This window comes from Psammomys obesus, unplaced genomic scaffold, assembly GCF_907164565.1.
Source record: "Psammomys obesus unplaced genomic scaffold, mPsaObe1.curated_primary_1811, whole genome shotgun sequence".
In the NCBI taxonomy this organism is placed as follows: Eukaryota; Metazoa; Chordata; class Mammalia; order Rodentia; family Muridae; genus Psammomys; species Psammomys obesus.
Window position 1 is genome coordinate 4,481,162 of NW_026596088.1, and position 10,454 is coordinate 4,491,615.

A 10,454-nucleotide genomic window follows, 5' to 3' on the forward strand; every position below is an offset into this window, starting at 1 on the left:
CTCCTCCTTCCCAGAACATCTTGAATGTGATGGATTTGCAGTCCTGCCTGAGAACCAGCAGCTCTCACTTAAGTCTCTCCTGGCAGTCATAGTCTTCATCTCCCTGCCTCCATCCTTGCCCCCTACAGACCCTTTTAAAACCCAAATCAGCTACTTCTTTCTCCAGCTCAAAATCCTCTAATGGCTCCCAACTCATAAGAGAAAAGTTACAAGAGGGGCGGGAAAGTTGGCTTAGTGTTTGAGTTCTCGCTGCTCTTCCAGAGGACCCAGGGTTGGTGCCTATCGGCCACAACCATCTGTAGCTCCAGTCCCACAGGATCCAATGCCCACTTCTGACCTTGGTGCATGTGGTACACACAGACATGCAGGCAGAGCACTCATACCCATAAAATAATTTTTAAAACCTTTTAAGTTACAAGAAGCTATCATGCACAGACTCTTCTCCGTCTCAATCGCTCCATATTGCTGCTTATAAAACGAGTCCAGCAGGCTATGCCCTTGGGAGCAATTCCACTCTGTCTTCCGCCTGGGATAGATACGGTTTCCTCAGGTATCTCAGCGGCTCACTCCCTCGAGGTCTGTAATCGTTTGCTGTGGATGTATCTTCTCAATGGGACCTTCTCTGGTCTTTCTCCTTCAGGTCACATCTGGCAGGACAGATGTGGCTTGTTTCCTGTTTGGTTTCTAAGAGCTCCATTTTGTTTGTTCACTTCTATACTGTCAGCCTAGAAAACCACTTCCATAATAAATGAATCAGGCACTCACTAAAGATTTTTGGGTGAATGAATGTACAATTGCCACATTGTATAAACTGACATGAAACTAGTCTGAACAGAGGGATCAGCATGCTCAGTGACTCTGAGAAAGGGGAGCAGAGAGAAAGGCAGAGCAGGATGAAGTGATACTGGAGACCCCTGTCAAAAAAGCAGAATCCCGTAAAACTAGGTAAGGCCACTGACATTGGGAAGCCACTAAGTCATGGAGGGCCATGGTCCAGACAGCCGTTTACAAAGTCCTGGCTTCACTATGACATACGGATTAGAAGAATGACTGACTGAGGAAACCCAGGAGGAAAACTAGTGCCTTACCCCTGATCACACCTGACCTCACCTTGCACTGAGAAACCAGAAGCAGAGCTGGAAGAAAGGAAGTAGATTCCAGAAATACTTTGGGAGGAAAAACAACAGATCTAGGTAACAGACTACATACGTGGAAGACTTCCAAGAATACGTCTCCCTGTTTTACCTGTGACCTGATAAGCAATGAGATCATCATGCTGAGGGTTGGGGCAGAGGAGGAAGAGCATGTCGGGGTAATCTTTAGCAGGGTAGGATAGCAGCAGGGCATCTGAGGCCATTCTGAGACATCTGAGTTGAGATTTCTAATTAGACAGATGTTCAATGGACAGTGACCAGACCATAAAAAGGCACAATGAGTCAAAAATCACATTGTACCTTGTAACTAATAGGGATCTGGAATACTCTCAAGTGACAGAGTAATATTTGTGATTATTAAAAAAAAAAATAAAAGTCACCCTTACCAGAATAAGAATGTGTATTAAGAGACTAAGGGAGGGAGGTGAAGAACTGGGCTGTGGCAGCTGGCGAACGCTCCCTTTGCCACCACCCATCTCCTGCACAGCTGCCTGACCCCGCCGGTCCACCCACTTACATCCCTGAGGACGACACCCACCTTCTGTGGGTCCTGCCATCATCCTTCTGCAGAGCCCTCTCCTGCTGCCCACTGCCCACCGCTCTGCCTCAGTGTCAGTGTTTCTAGTCATGCCTGACAGCCTCTGTACATGTTGTGAAAATTCACTTCTTCCGCTGCGCAAGGAAAGCGGCCTTGACCTCTAGGAACTGGCTGGCTAGCGTAAGCCGGGCCTTCATCTGAGGGCAGCTGGCTCGGTACAAACAGCGAGGCAATGCTGTTTTCCTGCTGGGAATAAGGAATCTTAAAGAACACTAACAGAAGGCATTCTGCAAGAAGGACGAGCAATGCAAAGTATGTGCACTGCTGAATCCTACGCACAGATTAAAACAAGGTCACGGTCTTACTTTGCTTTCCACTTCTGTGATAAAACACCAAGAATGTCTATCCTCTTTGTCTTTCGGGATGGGGATTGACATCAGAAGAAGAAGAAAACAGGAAACAACCTAGGAACCTGCCACAGAGGGCCTCTGAAAGGCTCTGCCCTGCAGACTATCAAAGCAGACACTGAGACTTATGGCCAACTGTTGGGCAAAGTGCAGGGAATCTTATGTAAGAAGTGGGAAATAGTAAGATCTGGAGAGGACAGGAACCCCACAAGGAGAGCAACAGAACCAGAAAATTTGAACACAGGGGTTTTCCCAGAGACTCATACTCCAACCAGGTACCATGCATGGAGATAACCTAGAACCCCTGCACAGATGTAGCCCATGTCAGTTCAGTGTCCAAGTGGGTTCCATAGTAATGGGAAGAGGGACTGCTTGACATGAACTGATAGGCCTGTTCTTTGATCACTTCCCCCTGAGGGGAGAGCAGCCTTACCAGGCCACAGAAGATGACAATGCAGCCTTTCCTGATGTGATCTGATAGACTAAGAACAGAAGAAAGGAGAGGAGGACCTCCCCTATCAGTGGACTTGGGGAAGGGCATGTGCGAAGAAGGGGGAGGGAGGGTGGGATCGGGAGGGGAGGAGGGAGGGGTTTATGGGTGGATACAAAGTAAATAAACTGTAATAAATAAATAAATAAATAAATAAATAAATAAATAAATAACACCACGAATAAAAACAACTTAGGGAGGAAAGGGTTTATTTGGCTTACGACTCTTGATCATAGTCTATCATGAATGGAAGCCAGGGCAGGCACCAAAGCAGAAGCCCTGGAGGAACACTGCTTGCTGTCCATCACTTGCTCAGCCTGCTTTCTCGTACAACTCAGGACCGCTTGCCCAGGGGTGGTACTATCATTTGCCCACAGTGGGCTGAGCCCTCCCACGTCATCCATTAATCCAGAAAATGCTCCACAGACTGGTCTACAAGCCAATCTCATGGAGACATTTTCTCAATGTCCCAGATGATCTCAGCTTGTGTCAAACTGACAAAAACTATGGGGTACAGGCACCGAATGACCTACAAAAAATACCCAACATCCCTCTCCCCCAGGTGACAAGTGACTTCAATCCATCTCTAGACAAACCTTCTAACATCCTGAGTGACTCCACCTCACTCCTATCAGCATTGATCCACAGCAAGTCTGTTTTCAGGGACCCGCCCACAAACAGCCCAGCTGAAGCAAACATCCTAACTAGTATTTTCTATCCCCTCCTATTGAGAGAATACAACTATTAAACTCATCTTCTCTAGCTATAGGTGTGCTCTACAGGACAAAGACAAATGTCACCACAGGAAAGGACAAGTCGGGCTCTTAGAGGGACGTGAATGCAGTTCCACTCAAAGGCTTCTGTGTCCTCTGTTAAGCAGAATACAGGAGGGAGACAGAAGTCAAGTTTGAAAGCAGATAGTGTTATGAAATTTAGTTCCAGCTACTCACAAGAGAAAGAGAGACATAAGGACAGGAGTTCAAGACCTGTCTAGGCTACACAATAAAACCTTATCTCAAAAACAAGCAAACCAGGTGCTGGGAAAATGGCTTAGTGGGTAAAAGTGCTTAACATATAAGCATGAGGATCCGAGTTTTAATCTCTAGGACCCAGGACACACATAAAAGCCAGACACCTCACATGAGTGTCTATAATCCCAGTTTTCTTAGAAAACAAAGCTTGAGTTTAGATCCCCAACATCCACGTAAAAGGCCAGAAGCCGTGCAAGTGCAATCCCAGTGTTAAGGGAAGGTAGAGATAAACAGACCCCTGGGCAAACTGGCCAGAGACTCTGGCTGAATCCATTCACTCCAGGCTCAATGAGAAACTCTTCCTCAAAAATTAAGATGGAATACAATAGAGGAAGACACATTGAACTCTCATGTTCACATGCACATATATGTGCTCATGCACAGCACGTGTATATGCGTGCACTCAAATAGATACAAGCGGAATTGTTTCTAGAGAGTAAGAGTAGAGAAGCATACTATGGACAAGCTGTTAGGGGCACATACGAGGCTGGCAGACACAAAGTCCCACTGTGTGTTACTACATAATACTTGTAGTATGTACAAGTATTCCAGGAGGAAATGGAAACCAGAAGTTGTGTCATTTCTCTGAGATCCACCATACCCTGCTGGACCACAACTCCTTGTTATTGTCTACCTTTTGGCTACTCACCTAATTCTGAAGAGGTCTACTAAGCCCAAAGAACAAAAGAGATACAGGAACCGCCAACTCAATTGCTGAATGATGGACTATGAACTCTAGGCTCCGACTTGGGGACAGGAAAAGCCTGGCCCTGAGGAAAGTGAGCAAAGCCAACTGCAAAGGAGGATGGTTGTGCACCAGGATGGAGACCCAAGTTATCACGGTGGGAGAAGGTGGTCACAAAGGAATGAGTGTCCATGCAGGACACTGAGCTCACCCAGGAGCTATGGCAAGAATTAAGTAAGGTACTCGTTTTGGCAGCACATAACCTAAACTTGCAACAACACAGAGGCTTGTGTGGCCTTTGTGTGAGGGTGCTACAAAAATTTTTGAAGTGCACCATATTTTGCAAAAGTTTCAACAAAGGTTGTCTGACAAAAAACAAACTCTGGGTTTGGAGAGATTACCCCCAAGGCCCATGCCTGGAAAGAAAGAACAAGGAAGAAGAGAAGAGGTGAGCCATGCACCCAATCTTCAAGGAACTGGTTGAGTTACTGGAAAAAGGTAAACAATAGTACTGTTGAGATCCAGCTAGAAATAATGAACCTCAAAATATGGGAAGGAAGTGGGGGCTGGAAAGATGGCTCTGCAGTTAAGGGCAATGTCTGTTCTTTCAGAGGTCCTGAGTTCAATTCCCAGCAAGCACATGGTGGCTCACAACCATCTGCAATGGGATATGATACCCTCTTCTGGCATGTAGGTATACATGCAGATATATATGTATATGCATATGTATATATATATATATATATATATATATATGCACTCATATACACTAAATATTTTGTTTTAATGGGAAGGGAACCAAACAGCACGGAGAACACACATCTCAAACATCTGGGAATGCTAGATATGAGAAACAAGAAGACTTCAAGAAAAGGAGCTCCACAGGGAAGCAGCAAAGTTCAGGCACAGGAAAGAAGGGAATGGCTACAAAGAGTCTGATGAACTGGAGAGAAAGACTGACTATAGAACACTCATTTTAGAGGACTCAGTACAGGTATGGCGGACCCTGGGTCATAGGTAAACAAAGAACACAGTGACCAGGAGCCACCATGATGAGCATATAAGACAAAGAGGGTTTCAGCATCTGTTTTTGTGTTGCTATAGGTGTAGTACCTTAAAAGGCAAAGAGGTTCACTTGGCAAATGATTCTGGTGACTAGAAGTTCAAATAACAAAGCACCAACGTGGCACAGGCCTGTAGCTGTGTCATATTAGAGTAAAAAAGTGGATGAGGAAGAAGGCATATAAAAAAGACAGCCAGGGAGTTTTCCATAACAGCCCACTCTTACAATAACCAACCGGGTTGCAAAGAATGAAAACGCCCTCCTACAAGAAATACAATACACAGGGTTAGAGAGATGCTTAATAGTTAAAAGCCTTTCCTACACAAGCATGATCTCAGCAAACACATAAAAAGCCACACCTGATCTTGCACATGCCTGTAATCCAGCATGGAGTTTACAGATTGTAAATCTAATTGAAAAATGAAAACTCCAGGTTCAGCAAGAGACTCTGCCTCAAAGGAACAAGGACATCTATGTTATCCTCTCCCAGCCTCCACATATGTGTGCACAGGATCATGCAAACTACACACATAAACACAAGCACACACACTCACACTCACATACACATTCATTCACTTATACATCAAAAGAAGAAAGAAAGAAACACATTAAGCCTTTTTAAAGGCCTCAAAAGTTCTCAAAGGTACCATCTCCCAAGAGTGACACATCAGGAACCAAGCCCTTGTCAACCTGGTTTTGGTGGAAATAAACCACATTCAAGCAGAACAGGAAGAGTTAGGACAGTCAGTCTTCCACTGGCTGCTGCTATAGCAAATCAATTAATAAATATAAACCTGACATATCAAAGGAGGCCATGGTTCTGGTGGCTTAGTCACTACAGGATTGAAAGTGGAAATAATAAGCAATTTGAAACATCTGCTATGGCCATCGCTGAGAACATTCCACCCTCAATCCTCATCACAACCTTTTGACACAGACGTCATCACTGGTCCAGGACTCTGTGCCAAAGGAGGAGGCAAACCAGGGGACCGGACACACTCTTCTGACCTCTGAAGTCAACCCCTGCCAACATAATATGTGTGTGTGTGTGTGTGTGTGCACGCGCGCACGCTCGCTCGCACTAGGCTGTGGTGTCATACACCTTTAATCTCGGGAGGCAGGGCAGGTAGATCTCTGTGAGTTCAAGGCTAACCTGATTTACAGAGCAATTTCCAGGACACCCAAGGCTACACAAAGAAAACCTGTCTCGAGAAAGAAAAAAAAAAGAAAGAAAAAGAAACCAGCATTGCCATCTCCAATTCTCTTTCTCTCTCACACACACCACACACACATTCTTCCCTCTGTGTGATGTAAACATGATACCTTTATAGCTATGCATGCACATGCACTGTCCTGAGAATGCTCTTGGGTGTCTTCCTCTATCACTTTTCCACCTTACTTTTTGAGACAGAGTTTCTCACTGAACCTGGAACTCACCGATTTGGCTAGAGCAGTTGGTCAGTAAGCTCCAGGGATCCCCTCGTCTCCACCTCCCCGGGCTGGGGTGACATGCATGCCACATACGATTTCTTACATGGGTGGTGGAGATACAGACTCAGGTCCTCATGCTTGCACATCAAGCACTTTACCCACTGAGCTGTCTCCCCAGCCCCACCATTCCTACTTGAGAGACAAGAAAACTAAGGCCAAATTAAAAAACAAACAAACAAAAAAAAAAAAACCTAGCTTAGGGAGCTAGGGAAATGACTCAGGGGGTAAGAGCACTTTTTGTACAAGCATAAAGACCTGAGTTGGATTCCCAAGAACCCGTGAAAAAGAAGGGCATGGCTGCACACACCTGTAACCCCAGAGCTGAGGGCTGGAGGCAAGAAGATTGCTAAGGTTTGCTCCCTATCCAGCCTAGCTGAAAAGGTGAGTCTGAGGAGCAGTGAGAGAGCCAGTGTCATGGGAACAAGATAGGATGCTAGAAGAGGACACCCAGCACCCTCCTCTGGCATCCACGGGTACATTCACCCACACATACACGTTGCATGCACATACGCCACACACACACACACTTGCACACACAGCTTGGGCAGCGCCCGACTCCAGGACTGGTGCTTTAAATCCCTAGGCTTAGTTTCTAAGACCCTACAAAAAGTGCGACACCTCACCCAAAAGCTCGTATTCCCCACACCTTAATACCTCTCAGGTCCCGAGCCTACTCCTATCTCCAGGGCATTGTCCTAATTGTCCTAATTGTCCACGCTCCTTGTTCCGAACATTGTCCTGCTTCCTTATGTCCGTTTTTTCTTGCCAGTTTAAACATCCCTGCATAAATTTCAAACTCTACAGACGCTGCTGCATCTCCAAGAGCCCAACGCTAAATTATGAGTTTATCGTTCCTCCCAACTAAGTTGTAGGTCTAGTTAAGTCAACACCATGTCTGTTTTGCTCCTTTAAGTACTCGGGAACACCGAAACCCTACCAAAGTAAAGGACTAGCACAATGTAATGTCCCAATAACTCTGTTGCAGGAATGCATAAAGGAATGAATGATGTGGAAGCTCTGTGCTTTCTCCTGCCCTGACAATGCCCCAGCACCACCTGCTACCCCTCCACAAATACTGTGGTCTGTGTGTGGTACTGACTCTACAAACACTGCAGGGCCCGGGACGTGCAATCCATCCCTCAAAGGCCTGAGTTTCAAGTACAAAATGGGAACTCATGACCAACTGCAACAGGATGTAACCTACAAAGCAAAGAAAATTTGCATTTCTAACCCATCAAAGCTGTAGCTAAGACTTGCAACACACCCCATCTTTCCTGAAGGCCAAGATCTAGTAAGCTTTGTTCAGAGCCTCACTCCCAGTTGCGGCACCCCGGGTTCACACAGACTCGGTAATTACGACTTAAATGAACCACTCCCTGCTCCGTGCACTTCCCAAGTGTGAAGGGAGGGCCGCTCCAGGTGAGCGCGGCAGATCCTTCCCAGTATCTAAGCGTACGCCTTGGACAGCGGCCTGCTTGCCACCGCTGCCCGGGACCCTATCACCCATCCCGGACCCCGCGCCCCCAGGCACCTCTTGCAGAGAGAAGCATCTTCGCAGGTGCCGCGCACTCCCTCGTCGTCCGCATCATTGATGGACGTGCAGGAAGAGAACGAGGACTCCCTCGAGCTGGCGGCCATGTGCGTGTGATGTTCTGGGGTGCGGAACCCACCAGGGACATGGAAACGGGGACTACGAGCAGTGGGAGAAGGGGCAAGAAACAGACACAAACCAGAACAGCCAGGGCTAGGCGTGATGGGCGGGCGCTGCTCAGTGACGCCGCCCCCGCGCGCCGCCCAGCCACCTTTCAGCTGATTGGTGCCCGGGCCATGTCGCTTATTGGACCAAGCTCCTCGCCCAGTCAGACCATTGGACGGTTCATTAGGCTCCACCCTCACAACCCGGAAATTTCTGAAGAGGGCCCGGACATGCTGGGGAAGCCACAATGCTTTCTGGGAAATGTAGTCTTAGTTGCTGAGTTTTGTTTTTTTTGTTTTTTTTTTTTTTTGCTTTCTTGCTGGTCAGGAACTTTTATAATACGTTCAACTCAGGGCTGAAGGGCGGTCGGGATCTTTAGCACTAGGAAGAAGAAAGGAAACTTGGTCCAAAAGAAACAAGTTTAACGTTTTAGTTTCTGTCGCCGCTCAGTGTCTTTCAACAATGTAGCAAATCTTAGAAGGCGTCAACACTGTGCCGGGTCCAGTGCTAAAGCCTTTGAGATGTTGGAAAGGGGTTCCGGGTGTAGCTCTGAGAGCGTGCCCCGGTGGGGTTCTCGGGAACAGAGGGAAAAAGTTGTGAAAGAGAGCTGTGAAAAATAGAATGGAAAGCTGAGGAACCGTAACAGAAAACTAGGGCTAGCGGTTAAAATTTTTCTTGACCTCTGTTTCAGAAACAACGGATGTAATAAAATGTATGTAATAAAAATAGCCTGCAGGTATGAGGCAACGAGTAAATAGGAATCAAGGTTTAGATGACCTAGAATGGGAAAGATGGGAGAATAGAAGCTGGTGAAACTAAGGAGGGCGTTCAGTTTCTCAAATGAGTATATATTTTTCATAATTGCTCATATTCAAATATACATATAGATATTTCATGATGGATCACTTTCTAAATAACACTGAAGAGTCATGTTCCATTTTTGTCTGTTGATTGAGATAGAGGAAGGGATAAGCCCCAGCTTTATGAAGTTTGAATCATACCCATAAAAGTTCTGTGAACAAAGCGAATAAAATGTAATTAATGTAAAAATTAAAAATTTATTTAAAAAATTAAAAAAAATAGAGTATACATATAATTATATAATTTAAAAAAGTTCTGTGAAGATATGGCAGAGATAAATACTTGTCCATCCTTTCTTAGGTTTGGGGTCTGAGCCCAGAAACACACACACAGAGAGAAAGAGAGAGGGAATCATAGCAGTCCTCACCTGTTCAGGAAGCTAAAGCAACAGTATCTCTTGAGCCTAGTATTGGAGGTCAGCTTGAATAAAAATAGCAGGACAGAATTCAAACCAAAAAAAAAAAAAAGTAGATAAGTTCTCCTATAAACCAGCCTGGCTTTTAACTCACTGTGTAGTACAAAATGACCTTGAACGTCTGATTCTCCTGCCTCCATTTCTCTGGTCCTGGGACTGGAGGTATGCATCACCATCACCACATGCAATCTGGGAGCTGCTGAGGCCAAATCCAGAGCTTTGTGCGCTCTAGGCAAATACTCTATCAAATGAGCTACATACTGACTCAAGGTTTAAAAGAAAAGCAATGCATCAATATGTGTGTTCATATATTTTGTTTTACTTACTGTTCACTGGGAACACAAGAAACAATGGATACCATTTTCCCATGGGGAAAATGGGGAAAGGAATAACTGGAGTTCTGAAATATTGTTGGAGCTAATCTTGAGGGGTTAATACCCCAACAAAAGCAACTTAAAGGGCAATATACTTTATTTTGGCTTATGGTTTTAGTTGAGGAAACTTGGGGTATCCTGTCCCTTCCAAAATAACGCTAATTGTGGCTGAAATGCTATTCAAAACGGCAGAATGTGTTAATAAAATCTAGACATTATGGCACCCAGTAAGATTCCCCCAGAGACCCC

The 10,454-nt window shown here is 45.6% G+C and overlaps 1 protein-coding gene across 1 annotated transcript in view; it reads right to left on the reverse strand.

Annotated features, from left to right (window-relative positions):
- Positions 1-8,630, reverse strand: part of Lcmt1 (leucine carboxyl methyltransferase 1) — a 53,716-nt gene extending 45,086 nt beyond the window's left edge. The window contains exon 1 of the mRNA XM_055627667.1: positions 8,391-8,630. Coding sequence (XP_055483642.1) covers positions 8,391-8,497 — 107 coding nt within the window. The 5' untranslated portion in view covers positions 8,498-8,630. The remainder of the gene's footprint in view (positions 1-8,390) is intronic.
- Positions 8,631-10,454: the final 1,824 nt, after the last annotated feature.